Source organism: Galleria mellonella, unplaced genomic scaffold (assembly GCF_026898425.1).
Source record: "Galleria mellonella isolate WM207_F2 unplaced genomic scaffold, CSIRO_AGI_GalMel_v1 utg19, whole genome shotgun sequence".
Taxonomy (NCBI): Eukaryota; Metazoa; Arthropoda; class Insecta; order Lepidoptera; family Pyralidae; genus Galleria; species Galleria mellonella.
Window position 1 is genome coordinate 2,037,308 of NW_026442028.1, and position 24,035 is coordinate 2,061,342.

The following is a 24,035-nucleotide window of genomic DNA, read 5'->3' on the forward strand; positions in this document are numbered from 1 at the left end:
TAAATGTGAAATAAATATTTTTGGAACGTTTAAAATTCACAATTATAATATATGCATTGGCATATACGTAATAGGTCATCCATATATGAAAGCTTAATTGATGAAACGGTCATAATATATTATATTTCAAATGAAATCAATTCCAAATGAAAAACTCACCATAGTGTTAATTTACCTACTGAATACGGTATATTACTACTGTGGTCTCTAAAAATTCTTTAACATAATATTAACAAGTATATGTTTAAAAAAAGTTCATGCTCACTTCACGAATTCATTAAAAAAGTAGTAGCTAGTGCGTTTTTCAAGGTACTTTCTTCCACGCACAACCATTCTTTGGAATCAACTTCCAGCAGCAGTATTACCGAACCGATACAACAACATAACCTTCAAGAAAAGAGTATATTCCTTTTTAAAAGGCCGGCAGCACATCTGCAATGCCGCTGGTGTTGTGGGTGATCATGGGCGGCGGTAGTCACTTACCATCAGGTGAGCCGCATGCTCGTTTGCCCCCTGTGTTGTAAAAAAAAAATAGTCATAATATATTTAAATATTTATCTATACTTAATATATTATTATTTATTGTATATAAGTACACAATATTAATTGTAATTATCTTTACCTTTTTTTTATTTTTTTGCAACTTAGAATGATAAACAAGCTGACTTCTTCCTTACCCATGGGTGTCGTAAAGGGCTACTAAGGGAACTTAATGCTTGAGGGATGACCAGAATCGTTTCTCTTAAAACGTCACCAAAAGTCTAACACCGGTTACAAACCTGTCTACCAAGAGTGACAACTTCTGGCAAAACGCCCCTTGTGGGAGAGGCCTATGTTCAGCAGGTGTAGATAATTAACAGCTGATATAATGATGATTGTGGAGTACAGGCCACATATATTATTTATAGCTATATTATTATTTACCAAATTCGAAATTGACACGCATATCTATTGTTTTCCTTTTGGCTTCCCTTTACGGCCCTAGTCTTCTAAGTTCCTTTGACTATTATATACATATTTCCAATTTCCATTCCTGGTTTCCTTTGTCGCCCACATATTTTGGTCCTTCTCGGTTTGAATTCAGCACCAGTTTCCTCATTTATCAAATTTATTATTTTTCACAAAATTATGATCACAAGATCGAAGGCGGCGATGAGGGAAACCCAGGCCGAAGGTCAACAGTTTCATCTAGGTAGTGTTATAAATAGTGAAAATGTTCGGTCACGACATTCCGCGGAGTCGGTGCGGGAAGCGCTATCAGTTCCGTTACCGCCCGATCCAGATTTTGACCCGTCGGAATCGTTCTATCATCAGCAAGAGGTTGGCTCATTGAATAATGCAGCGCTTGTATCGCCGTCGAGGGGTAGGCTGTCAGGAGCACAGCAGTTACCTGGCTAGGAGTGCGGTCAAGGATGCTTTTCGAGGAGTCCGGTTAGTGAGCATCGTAACGACGATACGCGTCACGTATTTCCACCGGGACCAACTGTGCAGGTGAGTGAACTATCGTTTGGCAGATGCTATTTTCACCTTAGCTAAGAAATCTGCTAGACCTTCATTTGATGACCTTGCCACCTTCAGTGGTAACGTTCATGAGTGGTTATTGTTCAAAAAGAGTTACGACGATAGCAAATCCTATTTTACACCTCACGAAAATATGTCTAGGCTACGCAATGCGTTACGTGGTAATGCTCGAGAGGCAGTCTCGGTGTTATTACTTACCTCTTCATGTCCAGAGGATGTACTGCAAGCTCTTGAACTACGTTTTGCTCGACCTGAGCAAATTATTTTGTCGGAGATATCCGCAGTTCGAGCCCTACCTAAGTTGGGTAGACAGCCTAATGATATTTTCACTTTAGCCACAAAAGTAAAAAGCAGTGTAAATATAATAAATTTATTAGGTCATAGAGAATACATTTATTCATCTGAATTATTACACAACGTTATTTCTAAATTAACACCTTTATTATATGACAAATGGTGTGACTTCGCTCAGGCACACCATACACCCGGTCAACCACAGCTCGAGTTGCTCGCTGAATTTTTATTGCAGGAGGCCAACAAACAAGCACGTTTTGGGCTGCCATATGAGGCGGTGTATGTCCCATCTCATACAGAGAGGACGAGGGCAGCGGCCACGTCTGCGGCGCCGCGCACCGATTGTACGCAGGCTGCATATCGCTTCGCGCCTTCAAGACATACAGTGCATACTGCCAATGCATCTGTGCCACTTCAAATAAAATCGCCTATATCCTGTGCATTTTGTTCTGGTCCACATAGTATAAAGACCTGTTTCAAATTCTTAGCTCTTGCAGTTGACGAACGTCTCACTTGGGTGAAACAAGAGAAACTTTGTCCGAGGTGTTTAAAGAGAGGTAAGCATAGTTGGAGATTTTGTAAAGCTCGACAATGTGATATTTGTAAACAAAATCATCACAAATTTTTACATTCGGAAAATAATTCAAATATCTCTAATTTACATAATACAAATATTGACACTGTCACTTGTCAAAACGAAAATATAAATTCTTCTTCGGATAATAAATTAGTTCCGAGTACGAGTACTAGCAATGCAGTTTCTTTTTCAAATAAGGAAGTGCAAAAAGATCGAATACTTTTAAAAATTTTACCTGTTATATTATCTGGTCCAACTGCCGATATCGAAACTTTTGCACTTTTAGACGATGGTTCTTCCGTTTCAATAATTGATGCCGACTTAGCGAAACAGTTAGGTCTTAGTGGACCTCAACAAAACATGAACATCACAACTGTTGTTGGTACTCGTAGTGTCACCACTAGTTTAGTAGATTTTAATATTAAGGGTAAGCATTGCTCTGAGGTTCATACTATTAATATGTACCTGATTTAACATTAGCGTCTCAATCGGTTTCTGCTAATGAGTTGTTACCTTTAGAACATTTGTGTGATCTTATTGACGTTCTTTCATACTCTAATGCGACTCCAAAGCTTCTTATAGGCTTGAGTGACTGGCATTTATTAATTGCCAAAGAGAATCGCGTAGGTACTCGTTCCCAACCTGTGGCCACTCGTACGGCCCTCGGGTGGGTGTTGTATGGATTAGCTTCAAAGATTACTAAACCGATTCAGTTCATTAATCATTGTGTGTTTTCTGAAACGGAAAATGATCTTGATACGTTGATTCGAGATTATTATAGATTAGACGCAATAGGTTTAAAACTATGTGAACCTTATACCGCTTCTGAGACAAGAGCGATTCAAATTCTGGATAAGACTATACAGCGTCTTCCGAATGGTGTTTTGAGGTAGGTTTACCATGGCGTTATGATTCACCAATTATGCCGAATAGTTATAATCATGCTTTGTCAAGATTGAATGGTTTAAATAAACGATTCAAGCGGGACCCTAATTATCAGTTATTGTATAAAGAAAACATCGAAGCTTATGTCAAAAAAGGATACGCTGAGGAGTGTAACGATTCTGATGATAATATATTTCGGTGTATATCGTTCACGATGCCAAATCCAACGGTATATTATTATTGCCAGGCCCAGACTTACTTCAATCTTTAGTAGGTATTCTCATTAGATTTAGGGACGGGCAGGTGGCGTTGTCAGGAGATATTAAATGAAGCGGATCGCGACTGTCAATATAGATAGTTTATCTCTTATTTTTGGTGCCGCGTCGTCTCCTTTCACTGCTATTTATGTTAAAAATAAGAATGCTAGGGATTTATTTCCTGATAAAGCTATTATTGAGGATCACTACATGGATGATTTTATTGGTAGTGTAGATGATATTGAGGTCGCTGCTCGTCTTGCTGGGGATATCGTAGATATTCACAGTAGATGCGGTTTCGAAATGCGTGCCTGGATATCAAACAAACCGGAAGCTTTGCGTTTAGTTCCTAGTGTGTTACGTAAAGATGGTGAAACTAGTGTGAACCTTGACATAAACAAAGCAACTACCCGTGTTTTAGGCTTGTTTTGGAACCCTGTAAATGATTCAATAAGTTTTAATGTCAATGTTCAACAGCCTCATAATCATTACTACACTAAACGCCAAGTTTTAAAGGATTTAATGAGAATTTTTGATCCATTAGGTTTTTTATGTCCATTTATCACACAGGGCAAGATTTTATTCCAACGAACATGGCGATTAGTTACAGGTTGGGATGACCAATTGCCCCAGAGTGAATGTGTCAATGGTATCGTGGTTTTGAAATGTTAAAGTCACTATCAATTCCACGGTGTTATTATTTTATAGTTATATATAGTTGCACGTGTTTTCAAACGCCAGTGATCAAGCTTATGCATGCGTTGCTTACTGGCGACTTACGTATTGTGATGGTTCGGTAAAAGTCGCGTTTATTATGAGTAAATCGCGAGTCAGTTCTCTTGAACCAACAGCTATAGCTAGGCTGGAACTTCAGGCAGCTTTGCTAGGGGTACGCCTTGCAGACACAATCACTCGGGAGCAGAGACAAAAAATCAATTTCCGTTATTTTGGTGTGATTCGCGCGTAGCTTTGTCGTGGATTCGAAGTGATGCACGTAACTATAAAGCATTCGTCGCGAATCGGGTCGGAGAGATTTCAGAATCAACCTTACCGCGCGAATGGCGTTGGGTACCGTCCGATCTTAATGTAGCAGATGACGCCACTCGCGTGAGTTCTAAAAGTGTGGTTGAACTTAACAGATGGTTGAACGGACCGTCCTTTTTGATGTCACCTGAAGAGGAATGGCCAGTAGAGCCCGAAGGGCCGGTCCCCGTTATTGGTCAGGACCTCAAGTGTCATCAAACTTCTTTGGTAGATTTTCGGCTTCATTTTAATGTTGTTCCAAATTCTAAAAACTTTAGTTATGCGGCTCTTACGAGCCACGGCCAGAGCTCATCAGTTTTTACGCTTACTTAAGGAAAGTAGATTAAAATCTGTAAATAATAATGATCGTTTTCGTAATAGGGGTGGGCTACGTCCGCTTCTCTGTAAAGACATGAAGTCTGCGGAGCTTCATTTATTGCGACAATGTCAAGCGGAGACATTTTCTGCTGAGATTGCGGCCTTACAACGTAGGGAACCACTACCTAAATTCAGTAAAATTGCAAAACTTTACTTCAGATGGCCTTCTTCGTCTAGATTATCTGCTACGCCTGATCTCTGTAATGATGTCAATATCCTCCGACTTTAGATGGTCGTCACCACATCATCCACTTACTTATTCATTACTATCACGTTTGGGCTTGTCACGGATATAACGAGATATGTGAATGAGTTGAGACAAAGGTTTTGGATTTTTTTACGTCCTACTGTTCGTTCAATCGCTGCTAGATGTCAAGCATGTCGTCTGAGAAAGGCTTCATCTTCCATTCCACCTGATGGAGATTTGCCGGTTTGCAGATTAGAACACCATCAGCACCCATTTTTAAACACCGGACTTGATTACTTTGGACCAGTTGACGTTACCATTGGAAGGAGACACGAAAAACGCTACATTGCGCTCTTTACCTGTCTTTCCATTAGAGCAGTTCATTTAGAGGTTGTTGGCAATTTGAGTGCGGATGCTGCTATAATGGCACTTAGACGTTTTATGGCACGCCGTGGAGTACCAAAGAAGATTTTTTCTGATAACGCCAAAGCATTTGTCGGTGCCAGTCGTGAAATAAGATCTATGTGGAGAACCATGAATCATACAGAAGTGGCAGAGTATGCCGTATCACGCGGCATAGAATGGAATTTTATCCCACCGCAGTCGCCTTTCATGGGTGGATGTTGGGAGAGGCTGGTTCAATCGGTCAAGAGAGCGTTGACAGCTACGGTCAAGAGCAAATCATTTAAGGAAGAAATTCTCGTCACTCTTTTGGCCGAGGTAGAACACGTTATAAATTCACGGCCATTAATCCATGTTCCAGTTGCAGCTGATGATGAACCTGCACTTACTCCAAACCATTTTCCTTGGTCGCTCCTCTGGATTGCCTGGACCCGTGTCTTTGAACGATAGAGATTTATTAGGAAGATCGCACTGGCGTAAAGCCCTAAGATTAGCAGATCACTTTTGGTCTAGATGGCTCAAAGAATATGTGCCCAGTTTGACACCACGCAGAAGCCAGAACTCTCAGCTACGATATTCCAATTTGTCAGTAGATGACATAGTCTTGATTGCTGACGCGAATATGCCACGGGGACTTTGGCCTAAAGGCCGTATAACTAGAGTGTTTCCTGGTCATGATGGAATAGTGCGTGTGGCGGACGTAGCCACAACTGGAGGAGTTCTTAGGCGTCCCTCGCGTAAACTTATCAAGCTGAGCACTGTGTAAATAGTTTTTTTATTTAATATTTTTTGATATTTGTCTGTTATGCGTGTATGCCTGTTCTCCACGAACATTTGTTAGTACCGAGCCTAACGGGGTGGGCAATATGTGGAGTACAGGCCATATATATTATTTATAGCTATATTATTATTTACCAAATTCGAAATGACACGCATATCTATTGTTTTCCTTTTGGCTTCCCTTTACGGCCCTAGTCTTCTAAGTTCCTTTGACTATTATATACATATTTCCAATTTCCATTCCTGGTTTCCTTTGTCGCCCACAATGATATACATATATATATATATATATTTATATATATATATATATATAAATATAAACAAACATATACATACTTAATAGCACTTATAAAAGTTTTTTTTTTATATTATTCTAGCTTTTATCCACGACTTCGTCCGTTTAACCATGATATATTCACAATACAATGAATATCTTACCCTCTACATTACAAGATTATTTTAGAAAATCACAGTATATTCTGTATCAGTCAATATGTCCATGTTATCTGGTGAATTCTTTTATGGATGTTGTGTAGGTCATAGTGGATTCTGTTATGCCTGTACCATAAAAATAATAAGAATTAAGTCTATATTTACGACATTTTCTATAAGTTATATTCCATCAAGTGGACTATCACTTATTACACAAATGAAGTCGCGAGTAAAAAGTGTTTCTATCATAAATGAAGTCGCATTCTTCTTTTTTTAAAATATATTCATTAATGTTTATGTGTAATAAACAATTAATGTAAGTTTGTAAATCCCACATGTCGGTACTTGTATAGAACGTAATTAAATCAAATTAGGAACACTCTAGGAAAAGAACTCAAAATCACATTACGCGTGTTCAAATAAAGTCGCAAAACCAAAGTAAAAATTCCATAGATCTCGTGTTCGCGTAATTGCGTTCAATATTGCCAATTTAGTGCTCCCGATGAAAATAAATGGATTCTAAAATGCCTTCGTGCCTGAACGTGACAATAACATGATGTTGTCACTTGCCAGATCAGTAGTGGTATTATTATCTGCGGAATATACCTACAATCTGTTTCAATGAAATCTAATAAAAAAATGTAACCAAGTTTTATTGAAATTATCATAAAAATATTTTCTAAAAGAAATAAAAAAAAAAAATCGAATCGTTCAATTGATTAATTGAATTTTTATTTGTAACTCTATACTGTATTTGTAACTTGTATTGTTCATCAGCGTACTGTCTTCTGATTGGATAAACTATTTGTTTTGTTTATATTTTCATGAAATTTTACCAGAGGGAGACTTTGTACAAAAGTCGATTGCTTGGGTACCTCTGTCCCATACGTGTTTCAACCGTGAAGCAGTTGTGTTTGCATGGCTGTGTTTCGGTTTGAAGGGTGGGATATGGTGTGAATTTACTGGGTACAGAGGAATAAAACCAGAGTCCTCAGGAATGGCAACGCATGGGGGGTATCATGGGCGAAACAGTATACTCTGTTATGTCCATGATACTGCTCATGTCTATAGGCGACGGTTACCACTTTCCATCAGGCGGGCCGTCAGCTTGTTTGCCATTGTAAGGTGTATAAAAAAAAGAAATTCTATTGAAATAAACCAAAATTTTCCGTGTGGTCTCGGCATAGAATAGGCCACTCCTTTCTTTACCGTGGGTGTCGTAAGAGGCGACTAAGGGAACTTAATGGACGAGGGATGGCCAGTAGCACCCCTCTTAAAACATCTCCAAGGCTTAACTGTGGTTGACAACTCGCTTGCCAAGCATGGCAACTACTGGCAAAACTCCCCCAATAGAGGGAGGCCTATGTTCAGCAATGGAATATAGCAAACCATAATGATTGCGCACAAATTACAAAGGTTCTACGGAAGCAAATTACTTAGGATTACTGACAAAAAAGTTGGTGTCACAATATTTAAATTTGTAAATGTGAGATAAAATTATCTTATAGATAACTATGCTAAATAAATATGCTATTGTGTTTTTAATATGAAATACCCATCTAATATGTATTCTTGTTTTATTAGTATTCAGAATTCCTTAACAACTACAACAGTTGTTAAAAACCAGAATGTTTAACTAAATAAAAGGAAACTTACGCCTTTTATAAATTCATATATTTTTTACACAGCTTAGAGTGGCAAACAAGTTCTGACATTGACGTACCCAGCAACTACGTACGAACATGTAGACGGTACTTATTTGATGTTTCGTTAAGAAGAACAAAGTTGGCTAAGCAAGCTCCTCTATCTCTTACATTGAAACTACTCAATGACGTTTTGAGCTGGTATCTACAAATAGACGTGTTTGCCTCCAACTTGCTAAAGCTGCTAACAATACCCTGGCAGGTCAACCTCCACGTGCCCTCCCTGGAAACCATCGTGCTGAATTCCAGGTGTATTCATCACGATGGACTAACTAATCTGCCCTTTCATCCTCACCTATCATCCCTCACTGGCGCCACGCCAGCGTATACTGTTAGCGCAGGCGGAGTTACCATTCCATTGTCACCCATTAAAATAGCTTGCTGAAGTTTCGTCGGATGACCACAGAGTCTTTGTGTTCAGAGATATTAAGATTTAATGTTATTTCTATTTGAGTTTTTTTTTATATTTTTTTTATACAACTTAGAATGGCAAATAAGCTGACGGCCCACTTGATGTAAAGTGGTAACCGTCGCCTATAGACATGAGCAGTACCATGGACATAACAGAGTATTCTGTTTCATCCATGATACCGTGATACCAAGTTGCCATTCCTGAGGACTCAGGTATTATTCCTCTGTACCCAGTAATTATCCATTTTAATTATACATATGAGTTATTGTACTAATGCTTTCCTGGATGAGCGTATTGGGAGACTGTAAAGCTCACCCAGTTAATGAACTAAATAAATAAATAAAGTGGCAATCATCGCCAATAGCTATAAATAGCACCATGGTCTTCACAGAATATACTGTGACGCCCACGGTACCCCTCATGCGTTAATGTTCCTGAGGACGAAGGCGTTATGACTTCATACACTGTGTACTGCTACCATAATTCCACCCCTCAAACCATTTTTAAATATGTATAATATTTCAATCAATTTAAACTAAAAATAAAATATTTTTGATTGAATTTTCATAGCGTAAAAATTAATAAAAATTTTTGTTTTATTTACTTTCAATTCAAAATAGTTACAATTTTTGAAGAAAAAAATATATCAACATATAAAAGCGACAATTTATAGCCCACATAAATAATAATATGTTTAAATGTACAAATAATATAAAACAACATATCAGAGACTTTTTCGAATACGTGATGTTCTCGACACTCACGTATAGAATTGATGACGGGGTATTGGGTTCAACCTTTTCATGTAAATAAAAGTATAAAGTAGTAGTAAACATTTAATGCGTTCTCGTAAATGTAATTGGAAGTCCATCAAAGGAATAGGAAGTATTCTTTACTTAGCTATATCTCCCGACTTCACCCATATAGGGACTCTTTTCAACGCACATCAAAAAAGAGATTTTCAATTCGGTTGTATTTTTTTTATTTTGTTGTTAACTCCATTAGTTTTAAACTGATTTGGAAAATTCTTTTTTATCTGTAACTATATACTTACAGATTGATCCCATAGAAATTTTATCATTGGTTCTGTCACATATGAAGTTTTCATGGCTGTGTTTCAATTTGAAGAGTAAAATATGGCAGTGTATTTACAGGGTACAGAGGAGTAACACCCGAGTCCTCAAGAATGGTAACGCATGGGGGGTATCATGGGCGAAACAGTATACTCTATTATGCCCATGGTACTACTCATGTCTATAGACGACGGTTACCACTTTCCATCAGGTGGGCTGTCAGCTTGTTTGCATTTTTAAGTTACATAAAAAAATCGCTCAAGTTGCATCGCATACCTTATTACAGTGACCAATTAAGGGAGGGCAAAGTTTAATTTTGCTTAATCTGTTAATTGCCAATCAACAAACTACCAAACTATTTTACGTATAGGTTAAGGATTATGCTTGTCATTTTAAACCGCATCACAGACTTAGAAATAGAATGCCGGTCCAACGCTTAATCTATGTTCACAAATAATATAAATTATGGACGTAGTATAACGTACTCCTAAGATTTACATAAAACGATAGACGTAGGATATGGTATCAACCGTTTATTATTCACAGCCGACACACACACACGGCCTCCCACTTTGAGAGGTTTTGCCAGTAGTTGCCATACTTGGCAAGTAGATAGGCAACTACAGTTAGGCTTTGCTAATGTTTTAAGAGGAACGCTGCTGCCCTGCTCGTTCATTAAGTTCTCTTAGTCGCCTCTTACAACACCCACCACCAGAGAAAGGAAAATGTGGCCCAGTTTATGCCTGACCCATACCAATATTAACACACAGCGAAACTCCTAAATCTAAAACATTGAAATTTTGCAAATAAGTTCCTTTTATAGCGTAGGTGAATAATAAGAAAATAATCTTGAAAAATCAATTCCTAATTTGGTAAATTAGGAATTGAAAGTTTGTAGAGACTTTCGTCAGTTTGGAAGTTAGGTAAATTTTATAAAACAAAAAATCGGAGAACACACAAACGAAGCCGTGGACCGAAGTTAGTTTTATTATAAATTCTGTGCGCATTCAAATATATATGAAAAATATAATGAAAACACAATTCAACATTAGAGTAGTAAATTTGCGAAATGCATTTAAAGAAATAGGGTAATAGTATATCTTCAGATTAAATGCTTCAACTTGTGCACTAGAGGGTAACAACAATAACCATAAACTCAAAAACTTTATTACAAACTGTAATTTGCTGGTTATGCGTTTCTTTGTTTTCATTTTTTGTTTGTTGCGTGTTTGCCACTGTCTTCTTTTTAGGATTCCGTAGCAAAATGCTGCAAAGGAACGCTTATTGTGCAATTTCGTTCGTATGTCCATCCATCCGTTGGTCATCATATTTTTTTCAAAGGATGATTATTAAATGGTAACCCAACCCGCGCTAACGGTATACATTAGCAAGGCACTAGTGAGGAAAAGGCAAGTCAGTTACCCCATCGTGATGAGTACACCTGGAATTCAGCACGATAGTTTCCAGCGGGGACCATCTAGAGGCCGACCTGACAGGGTTAATTGATAGCAATAGGACAGGTAGTTCGCTTTACTAACAATTCTTTCCACTCCCCTGATCTTCATATTACTACGAGATGACATTGAAATTGTTAGCATTCTTTGTGCAGCTCCTTAATTGTTAAAATGTACAATTATTAAACACGTCCATTCAGATAAGTATTTTTTAAGTTAAGTTAGATATTTTGATGTAATTTTTTAAAGAAACTTGGTACAGCGATTAATGCGCGATTACTAAATTTTTATTATATTGTGCCGTTAGTCGCTTCTTCCTACATCCTTGAATTGAAAAGAAATTGTGACATACTGTACTTATTACTACACGGTCACCACACGGATATACAGTGTCATCTTGTGCAGAATTAGTTTTACCAACGTATAACAAAGCACTAGGTAATACATAAGACACTCTGGATTATCCCTTAGAGATCAAATAACCTTTGATTATTCATAAGGACTCATTACAATGGTAGGGTAACAAAAGAATTGTACAATACCTACACCTACATGATTAGTTTTAAAAGAAAGTTTTACTAGTAAGACATCTCCAAATAGTCTAGTTTCATGTTCATGAAAGTATAGTCCTTAGATTAGGTATATACATAGAGCTTCGAGAATCAAAAGCGGGTCAATTTTTGGACAGTTAATTGTCAAATTAGCTGATTCTTTTTTTTATTAATGTGCTATATATTTACGCCTACAATTGTTTAATAAATTTTTTTTTTGCGCATTAATAAATGTGCAGAATTTATAAGACAAAATAAATATAGGAGTCATAAAGGAAACGCTCATAACAATTTATTACACAAAATTGTATGAAAAACTTGACCTGCTTTTCTCGAAGCATTTGTATGGAGACATTCTATCGACCTATATAATCTAAGGTATGTGATACTGTTCATGAAACTATACTACTTGCCACAAAGTATAACATAGTGTAAGTCGCATAATAATAACATGTAAAAAAAAAACATCTAATAATAGTTGTAATCATTCTTCAAATGTTGGCAGTCGCACGCATACTAATGGTAACGGAATTAAACCAAATAATCGACTTACCTATAATGTAGGAAACTTCATATATTAATTCTCTTTGGATCAACACAATCAATTAGCGTCACATTGTATTGATAGTAGCAATATAGTTATATGCAATTTGATATAAAGGTTTCCCGTCACCTAAGATCCATTGAATGTGGCACTAGCATAAAAGATATACGTTAATAAAATTCTAAATTAACAAAGCTAGATAACATACTTAGTATTTCATGTAATATAATAATAGAAATATACAAACAAACAAAATTTCAACATTTTTAACCACTAGTTTCGTCCGCGTTACCGCGATATATTCACTGACCGGGATAAAAAGAAGCTTATATTCATCATTATCCCATATATGAGTAATAGGTGTATATCAAATTCCATAGCAATTAGTTAGTTAAAGTTATAGTGCTAAGATATAATAGACAAACTCACTTTCATATTTACAATATTAGTAAGGATTTCCTATATATATTTATTTTACATCGTCTCGAACAAAATGATACTGTGCAATTTTATATATTTTTAAAATTGCTTTTCATTTCACCATTAACTTATCCAATTCGTAGCTACCTATAAAAATATTTGTCACTCGAGAGCATTCAGCGCAGAAAAAGTTTGAATTTGTTTATCTAGTTAAAAGAAAATAAGCACCAACTTCATTTTGGAAGATAAATTATTAAATTTGTGTTCACTAAACTTATTAAACTTTTTATTGTGATGAAAATTGGTCGTTAAATCAGGTGTTATTTTGTACTCCTATAAATTAATCTTATTTAGTACATGATACAAGAAATGTTTATAAGGATAGAAATCTCTGGACTCCAGGGTCTGCCCTGCAAGGATTTGTCTTGAAGTTAGACAGACATATATGTATATGTATATAATCTCACTTAACTAAGTGATTTTGCTTTAGACTAGCGATGTATTGTGGAATGAAGCGAGGACATCTCTTTGGTCGTTCACTCTTGACATGGTCATAGTTTTCATGATGACGATGGTGGGTTAGCAATGAAATTCTCCATGATCATTTAGACTCTAACGATATGTCCCATTTACTATCCTAGGAACTACTGTGGTTAAAGGCTTGTGTGTTCATACGATGGATTAACAGGGCCTCTAGACAAGTGGCAAGCGAATTCGTCGATGGAATCGACATCGCTAGCGAGTCCGTGAGATAGAATGAGATAGATAGATAGATAGATACTCTTTATTGTTTCCTCCAAAAGATTACAATAGTAAACTTATTATAAATAATTACAAGAAATAATTACAATGAGAAAACAATGGGCGACCTTATCGCTAAGAGCGATCTCTTCCAGGCAACTTTTGGATGGAGAGAGATAGCAACGCCGGGTGACTTATTCCAACTCATGGACTCGGTAGCTATGTCGATTCCATCGACGAACTCGCTTGTCACTTGTCTAGAGGCCCTGGTCTGACTTTCTCATTCACTTATCATTCCTCATTAGTAGCCCGCCAATATAAATCAACAGCGTAACAAGGACCATTCCATTTATAGTCATTAAAGTAAAAAAATGTACATACAAACGTATCTACATAAATGACATTTTATTATACGAGTATTTATTCCATGCTACCAGTCGACCAGAGGGAGACTTTGTACAAAAGTCGATTGCTTGAGTACCTCTGTCCCATTCGTGTTTCTACCGTGAAGCAGTTGTGTTTGCATGGCTGTGTTTCGGTTTGAAGGTTGGGATATGGCGTGAATTTACAGGGTACAGAGGAATAACATCTGAGTCCTTAGGAATTGCAACGCATGGGGGGTATCATGGGCGAAACAGTATACTCTGTTATGTCCATGGTACTGCTCATGTCTATAGGCGACAGTTACCACTTTCTATCAGGTGGGCCGTCAGCTTGTTTGTCATTCTAAGTTGTATAAAAAAAAAAAAGAAATACTAGCTCACGATTTCGTCCACGTGACCGATATATGTTCATTGTACGAGATAAAATGTAGTCTATATCCTTTTCCATCATACTGTACGTGTACTAAATTTCATAATGATTGGTTAAGCCGTTAAGGCATCATGAGGTAACAAACAAGTAAACTCACTTTCACATTTATAATATTAATTGTATATACCTACTTAAATATGATTTCCCACTTATTGTAGAATGTATTCACTATAATAAATTCATAAATAAAATATATTGCTCCAAATTTGTCTAATTTTTAAGTCGAAATGTCTAATTGTTTGAAATGTTTGGTTTCATTTAATTATAATGATATTTACCCCTAGACGTAATGGAGATTAGAATTACTGAAATTTTATATGCCGCACGAATAATTAAATCTTAATATTGTATGTAAAATATTCGTATACTAACACCGTCGTGTTTTATATTATTTGTTGCCTCTTAATTCGTTGGTATGGTTTAATTTTCTCTTTTTAAGAGATTTCTAAAAGAAAAAGTGTGTTCATTGTCTGTATTTTTCTATAAACGTTTACGACACTATTTCTGCACCAAATTTGAGAATTCTTTTGCAACTGATAGGATATACTTCCTTGTTAGTCGCTGCTAAGAAACTGTGTAGATAAGTTGACAGCATTCTACAGTTTCATTACAGTTTGAAATACAACTTCAATTTGAAACCCACTTAGTTTGACACTAATTCACTCCCGACCCCATTGTTTACGCTGGCAACTACAAGTTCCGTAGTTAATACAACTATTGCATTTACACTAGAAATTAACTGTACGTTCCATTGCAAGAGTTTACTTCTTAGAAAATGCACGGATTCCAATAAATACTTACACTGAATGCAGTAGAACGTTCGCTAGAAGGGAACCTATTCGTAGTCCAATAATGTTAATATGTTTATTTGAAAAGTTTAATTTAGTTTTTTTAGAATCATGTCGAGGACTTTTATTATGAACATACAACATTACATACAATGCTGTCTCTAACCTATTATATATTAAACACAGAAAATATATTTAAACACAAATAATATTAGCAGAGAAATTAGTTGGGTTCTAATTGAATAAAATATTCTATTTGTTAATATATTGACGGTTGAAAAACGCCATATTTATTTTTTTAAATATCATTATGTAATCTAAGTACCATGCTTCTATAACTAAGAACACTTACAATTTTTGTTAATGTGTAGATACCGGCTCAAAACATCATTGAGTAGTTTCAATGCAAGGGAGAGAGGAGCTTACTTGGCCAACTCTGTTTTTCTTAATGGAACATCAAACAAGGGTCGTCTACGTGCTCGCACGTTGTTGCTGGTTGTTCCTTTTGATATTGATACCAGTAGAGTTTGGTTACATTTCTCTCTCCCGAATTCATTATTATGAACTCTTTTAAGACGAATCTAAGGATGTTCCTATACTTTAAATCATAATACACTTAAAATAAAAACATTAACCAAGTTTTAGCAGTCAGATTAAACTGTGTTGCCAATGTAACTAACCTAGGTGCATACCTAACAAGCAGCAGATACCATAAGCGGCACAACATGCAAATTCAACATGTGCGCCTACAATTTGCAACACAAACAAGATGCTCTTTTATTTACATTTTTAATTCTTGAATATTGTGCATAGGTACTTACGCTGACGTAGTTCTCTTAATACGGACATAACATGAATACTTACATTATATACATAGAACATCGAGCATCAAAAACGGGTCAACTTTTTGTCAACTAATTCTCATATTAGCTGACTCGTTTTTTATTTGTATATTTATATTAATTAGGATGCTACATGGTACAAATTAATTATTATAATAAGTAAGCACATAACCCATGTGACACTCCGTAGGGGCATCGCAATTTACAGACAGAACCATCCAATTTTTTATATAGCATTCTATATACTAACGCATAAAATGTATCTTGACGTATTATTTAATAAATACAATGAGTATTTATTCATTAAAAGATGCAGACAAAATAAATACAGAAGTTATAAATTAATCACTCATATCTATTGTTTAAGAAAGTCACATCCCTATAAATATCATAATACCCTCCAATCGCGTAATATTCTACCGATTCCTCTGACATAAGAAAAATAGACAAATGGTCGGCCCCAGTCTAAGGTCTACCTTCTTTGTACAAAAGTCGTTTGCTTGGGTACCTCTGTCCCATTCGTGTTTTAACCGTGAAGCAGTTGTGTTTGCATGGCTGTGTTTCGGTTTGAAGGGTCGGATAAGGCGTGAATTTACTGGGTACAGAGGAATAACACCTGAGTACTCAGGAATGGCACACATGGGAGGTATCATGGGCGAAACAGTATACTCTGTTATGTCCATGGTACTGCTCATGTCTATAGGCGACGGTTACCACTTTCCATCAGGTGGGCCGTCAGCTTGTTTGCCATTCTAAGTTACATAAAAAACATACCTACTGGTAAATCCAAACTACAAACTAGGTCTACAGACTTTGAATAATAATGAGACAGAAAAACTGTTACTATCGCGTGAAATATGGATTTCCACAAGTTTATATAAAATTATATACAATACATACGAATACTAAGCGTACACATAAACACACATGCATATATATAGTTCACATATTCCCATACACATCCAAAACCTTAATATACTTATTAATAAATTACTATACTCATAATACTTACATTAAAACTGTATGCTTTTTATACCACTCAGGTGACAAACAAGCATACTGCCCACTTGATGGTAAGCGATTACCATAGCCTATGCACGCCTGCAATACCAGCGGTAATACACGCGCATTGCCGACTTTGAAGAAACCTCTTTACCCCCTTTATGCATTAAACCAAAACTCAATGCTGACAAGGTAGAATCGTACATTCCCTGCAGTGGTAAATATTGAATACTGAGATACAGGTTTCGAATCTTTTGGTCTCAAATCTCACATAATTTTAACTGTAATCAACCTATGTTGTGCAGGGATAAGGGTTTGTTAGTAATGGGGAGGTTAGTCCCCATTGCTATCAATATACCCTATCAAGTCAACATCCACGCGGTTCCCCCTGGAAACTATCGTAACTAATTTATCGTTGAATTCGTCACAATGGCCTAACTGACCTGCCTTTTTATCCTCACTGGTACCCCGCCAGTGTATACCAATAGCGCAGGGGATAGAACCATGCTATTGTCACCCATTAAAAAAGGGGGGAAAGGGATTGTTAGTAATGGAGACTGAGAATCCCATTGCTAGCAATATACCCAACCTGGTCGACCTCCTCGCAGTTCTCCCTGGAAACTATCATGGTTAATTCCTGATGAATTCATCATGATGGGCTAACTGGCCTGTTTTCATTCTCATCTATCACCCTTCACTGGTGCTCCGCCAGCGTATCCCGTTTGCGCAGGCGGGGTTACCATACCATTTTCACCCATAAAAAAAAACCATTAAAAACCTATCTTATGCTGATGCATTTTAACATGATGTTAAAATTTAATGTATAATCATGGAGAAGATAAATTTATTATTATTACTACTAATAATAATGTGAAAATGAGTTTATATACTTATTTAAAAAGGGCATAGGCTCCTTTTTATACTGAACCAATCAATATATCTCTGCCACGTAGACGAAGATGCGTTCTGTGTTTCTGCTATAATGACATAAAGGGCAAAATACAGCTCAGAAATGGCAAAGTATAAGGCTCATAATGGGCATCAAAATATGTTCTGTAATATCTGTGGTTCTGTTTCGACGGATTCGTCGATGGAATCGCCATCGCTAGCGAGCCCGTGGGATAGAATGAGATAGCAACACCGGATGACTCATTCCAACTTACGGACTCGCTAGCGATGTCGATTCCATTGACGAATTCGCTTGTCACTTGTCTAGAGGACCAGAGGGCCTACCATGAAATGTTTTCCGAAATTTTGGAGCCAAACAAAACAGAAATTTTATGTTAGAATTACATGTATACATTACATACATGCCGTTTGGAAATATTAAAAATGTTAAAATATTGTTACTTTTGACTTTTACGATAGGATGTATGACGAAAGAAATGTTAAACTCCATTTATTGGTCCGATGTTGGTATAAACAAAAACACGAAATTGAGTCCGAAATTTCGGAATTTCATTTCATAGTAGACCCGCAGATCTATAGACGACGGGTGGCATTTTCTATCAGGTAGACAATAGATTTGTTTGCAATTCTTACTACCAAATAAGTTAAAAAAATAGTAATTGTTTATATAGGAAATATTTGCTCTAAATAAAAATGATACCAGCGGAAGATAATTACTAATTAGTAACCACTGCTGGCTAACAAAGTAGGCCATTAATATCAAGATAAATAACCCGTTGTATAATTAACGTACCTACGTTCGTGCCTTTTTAGGCGGAGCGAGCGAAATTTAATATCCTTTTTTTTTTTTTAATTTAAAAACATCCACATTCTAAAGTACCTGGAATGAATATTCTAAATAAAAAATAAAAAAAAATGTTCTACTCATTACATCCTATAGCCATAAGAATAAATTATCTAGGTAGAACTGACATTTCTGTGAATTCATATTTTATAACCAGAGGGAGACTTTGTACAAAAGTCGTTTGCTTAGGCACCCCTATCCCATTCGTGTTTCTACCGTAAAGTAGTTGTGTTTGCATGGCTGTTTCGGTTTGAAGGGTGGGATATGGCAGTGAATTTACAAAGTACAGAGGAATAACACCTGAGTCCTCAGGAATGGCAACGTATGGAGTGTATCATGGGCGAAACAGTATAACTCTGTTATGTCCCTAGTACTGCTCATATCTATAGACGACAGTTATCACTTTCCATCAGGTAGGCCGTCAGCTTATCTGCTATTTTAAGTAGCATAAAAAAATACTTGCCTATGTTAGTTCTGGAAGGAAGAAGAGTATTTTTTAGCGGCATTACCTCACTCGAAGAAAAGTATATATCACTTCTAGCTTGTTTAGTTATTCTTATGATGTGGTTAGAGAATTCATAAAACTCAATGTTTTTGTTGATTTTCATTTTACGTTTTTTTTTAATATTCTATTACGTTCCCTTGAAATTATGGTAGTGATTTACATTTCAACCTTGTATATTATATAATATACATTGTTATGTACCTACAGAAATAACTTAAATACAGTAGCTTACGTGTGCTCAGAGAATGTCAATTAATTACGTGAGCTTAAAATGTGCGGGAAGGGTCCGTCAGAATCTCACCAAATCTCATATACAATAATGAGGGAGGAGAGGTCCATGAATATAATAATTTTATTCCAATTTTTACGTAGAAAAGATATAGGTATACACATTTCGTTCCGGTCAATCTGAATATACTAATCAGGATAAAGTCGTAAATGAAAACTAGTATCAAATAATTTATTTAACATCTTATCTCTGTTATTTGGTAAATCTTACGTAAGAGGTGTAGGGATTCAAATACATCTTATCAAGCCGGACTAGGATTCTACATAAAAAGCCTCTAGTGACCACTTCGTCTCATTTAAACGTAGCATCAGTAGGACACTGTATAAAAGTCGTCTGCTTCAGTCTACCAGCAATCAATCGTGATTGCGTGGCAATTTCTATATAATAAACTGCAATAATTGGATAAAAGTACGAAAATTAAAACATTTAACCTCAGAAATAGTAACTTACAGTCGTCACATTGTATCCTGTGATAAACCGTAATACTTGCTAGAGTTTATAGGAAATAGACACTACTTTCCATCACGGGAACCATCAACTTGTTTCCCATTACAAGGTGCATTAAAAAACTTCCCCTTACTCGAACACACTACGTCGTGATTCCGTGAAAATGCAATCAAAAACTTCCTCTAATCGAACTGGAAACGAGGTTCGTCGATTGAAACCTTTTTGAAGTCAAAATAAACATCTACTTAGAAAGTTTGTAAGTCTGCAAGTTTATAATACGAAAACTTCCCACTCGACGTGTCGTGCTTTGAACAACATATCAAAGTAGGTAATTACTTCTGCATGTAATTAGAAGTATTTATTTATTTAAAGGACATACTTAGAATGGTAACATTTTTTTTAATAAGAGTGGAAATCTACCTACTCGTTAGAACGACGGCGTGCACACTATGATAAAAATAAATATATTTTTTTAAATATTTTGTCACTTTTATAAACATTTATTAATAAGAATTATATTGTGTGTTTTGATTTATATCAGAGATTCTAAGATTAACATTTTAATTTTAAATAACTGTTTATTTAGTTTTTTAATAGTAAAAATAGACCACAATATGGCAATACAACTACAGTAACCGCTTACCCTTGTGGGCCGTATGCTTGTTTGTCACCTCAGTGGTATAAAAAAAAATTATTCCAGCCCTCAGAATCAATATCGCATGAGGGTTCCAAGAACAACATAGTATATTCTCTGATATCCATGGAGTTATTCATATCTACCCAATAAATTGGCTACAAGCTTGCAGCTTTTTTTAATGGTTCGCCATTCCAAATATCCTAAAAAACTATAGGTAAATTAAGAAATTAAATTCTGAAGCTTAATTTTTACTTATTTAATGTAATATCGTTCTATTATAATAAAATTGTAACTTAACGACGTCTGTATGTAGGAGATATTTAAGAAAAAAATATATGAGGAGTTTCATTTTAATAAGTTTCAAGTCTCTCTGAATGTTTGTTCTGGCATCACGCAAAAAACTACAGCACCAAATTGGATGCTGTTATCACAATTATATTCTTAAAGGTCGAACTTAAAATCTTGATACGCCATTTAATAGTAGTCTATTATATTGATTTTTCTACTTCTAAAATCCACGGGTACGAAGTAGCGGTCAAAAATCTATTAAAATATACCAAAAGTACATAATACCTTCTAAACTTATTATGAGAAAACCTATCACGTTTTAATTTTAGTGACATTTTAAGCAGTTTAGAAACACATATCTAAACAGCTCCAACCCATATCTATTTAATTATTCAAAAGCTTAACATTACTTCTCTTTTACATAAAAGTTATAAATTTTCACAGTTCAGCCACACTTAACTTTATATAACTTTAGAGCTATTTTTTAATGAATGAAATTATACTTACGACATACTTTTGAATGAGAGTGAGAAATTCACGATGGTTTGCTAGAAAGTTGGTAGAGGTCGATCTAACGTGGTATAAATAGCAATGGAGACTTACGTCCCCATTTCCCTTCTCTACTATCTCATATTAACAAGCTGGAAGTATAAATAAACGTGAAAACATCAAAGACTTCCCATATCACGCATAGAGGGAGTTACGGAGAAAAGCTAATGACGACAAAATTACACATTAGATCTATTTTTTCTTCGCTCAAACATTTTATGTAAAATAATGGCATTGACTCTTTTGATTCCATTTAATTTTGCTGCTAACAAGCGATATCGATTATTTTTATGTACGCAATAATGCAATTTTTTTTTATGGGTGATAATGGAATGGTAACCCCGCCTGCGCTATCGGTATATGCTGGCGGGGCACCAGTGAAAGATGATAGGTGAGGCTGAAGCAGATCAGTTTGCCCATGGCCATTTTTACCAGAGGAAGACTGTGTACAAAAGTCGATTGCTTGGGTACCTCTGTTCCATTCATGTTTCAAGGTACAAAAGAATAACACCCGAGTCCTCAGGAATGGCAACACATGGGGGTATCATGGGTAAAATAGTTTACTCTGTTATGTCTACGGTACTGCTCATGTCTATAGGCGACGGTTACCACTTTCCATTAGGTGGGCTGTCAAAAAAAATCGTGATGAATTTATCAAGAATTAAGCACGATGGTTTCCAGAGGGAACCACCTGGAGGTCGACCTGTTAAGATATATTGTTTGCAATGGGGCCAGTAGTCCGCATTATTAGCAATACCTTCCCCCCTTATAATTCAATTAGTAAACCAGTTAGTAAACAACATCATCCTTAAAATGATAGCTAAAGTTTTTTTTTAAACACAGGGGGCAAACGAGCATGCGGCTCACCTGGTGGTAAGTGACTACCGCCCAGGATCACCCACAACACTAAAGGCATTGCAGACGTGCTGCCGGCCTTTTAAAAAGGAATATGCTCTTTTCTTGAAGGTTATGTTGTCGTATCGGTCCGAAAATATTGCTTGTGCGTGGAAGAAAGTGCCTTGAAAAACGCACGGTGGAGGACGGTGGAGGAGGAGGTGTCCATGTACCTACGACAGGGCATTTCGTCGAGACTATGACTAAAATACAAAATAATCATTCCCTGACTTGTTGCTGACGTATTACCTCTTAGGTGTATGATCTATTGATATACATTCTACTAGCTTCTAACCTTCTTTGCTGGGGGAAAGGGATTGTTAGTAATGGAGACTGAGAATCCGATTGCTACCCAACCAGGTCGACCTCCTCGCGGTTCTCACTGGAAACTATCATGGTTAATTCCTGATGATATCATGATGGGTTAACTGGCCTGTTTTCATTCTCATCTATCAACCTTCACTGGTGCTCCGCCAGCGTAACCCGTTAGCGCAGGCGGGGTTACCATACCATTTTCACCCATGAAAAAAACCTTCTTTGTTAACATAATTTTAAGTCTGTTACTAACAAAATGGATCTTGTTATCTGATAATAATTAAATCTGAATAAACCAAATCTTAACTAGACTAGACTAAATTGTATTTATTTTAAATTAATGAATTGTAACTCAAGCTCAGTTGCTAATAATCCCTTCCTTTCCCGAAAACAGAAGAAAGGATTATAGTATTGGGGAATGCAGTTCCATTGTTAGCAATACACCCTGTCGACCTCAAAACGGTCCCCCGTGGAAACAATCGTGCTTAGCGACTTCGTCACAATGAACCAACTAATCCGACTTCATCCTCGTCATTTCATCTAGCATTGGTAACCCGCTATTGTACGCCATTATCATAAATGGTTGTACTATTCCATCTACATTTAAAAAAAAAAAAAACCTTTACATAATTCTGCCTGCACTGTTTATTAGTTAATGGGGTATCTACCATATCATTTGATAAACATTCTCATTATAAACAATTACCGTGTGGTCTCAGCATGGAATGGGTCACCCCCTTTCTTTCCTGTGGGCGTCATAAACGACTAAGGGAACTTAATTGTCGAAGGATGGGCAGCAGCGTCCCTCTTAAAACATTACCAAAACCTAACTGCGGTTGTCAACCCGCCTGAGAAGCGTGGCAACTGGCAAAACCCCCCCTTTTTTATACAACATGGAATGGCAAACAAGCTGACGGCCCACTTGATAGAAAGTGGTAATCGTCGCCTATAGACATGAGCAGTACCATGGACATAACAGAGTATACTGTTTCGCCCATGATACCCCCCATGCGTTGCCATTCCTGAGGACTCAGGTGTTATTCCTCTGTACCCAGTAAATTCACGCTATATCCTTCCCTTCAAACTGAAACACAGCCATGCAAATACAACTGCTTCACGGTTGAAACACAAATAGGACAGAGGTATCCAAGCAATCGATTTTTATACAAAGTCTCCCTCTGGTATGTGCTGAACATATGCCTCCCCCGTAAGGTTCCACATGTTCAGCAGTGGACAGTTAATGGCTGGTATGACGATGATAAACAATATTTGAAGAAAG

At 36.4% G+C, this 24,035-nt stretch overlaps 1 protein-coding gene across 1 annotated transcript; it reads left to right on the forward strand.

The window, feature by feature from the left end:
• Window positions 1–882: 882 nt before the first annotated feature.
• On the forward strand, window positions 883–2,455 carry LOC128200496 (uncharacterized). Its single transcript, XM_052894110.1, has 2 exons — window positions 883–1,491; window positions 2,051–2,455. Exons 1-2 carry the CDS (start codon window positions 1,337–1,339, stop codon window positions 2,235–2,237), a joined length of 342 nt encoding a protein of 113 aa, XP_052750070.1. The 5' UTR covers window positions 883–1,336; the 3' UTR covers window positions 2,238–2,455.
• The last annotated feature ends 21,580 nt before the right edge of the window (window positions 2,456–24,035 follow it).

What these genes read in the sequence shown, in the direction of transcription:
- LOC128200496 (XM_052894110.1), top strand. Translation starts at nt 1,337, where the DNA reads ATGCAGCGCTTGTATCGCCGTCGAGGGGTAGGCTGTCAGGAGCACAGC. An exon ending in CACCGGGACCAACTGTGCAG is followed by an intron (nt 1,492 to 2,050) that starts GTGAGTGAACTA and finishes TTTTTATTGCAG; the next exon opens with GAGGCCAACAAACAAGCACG.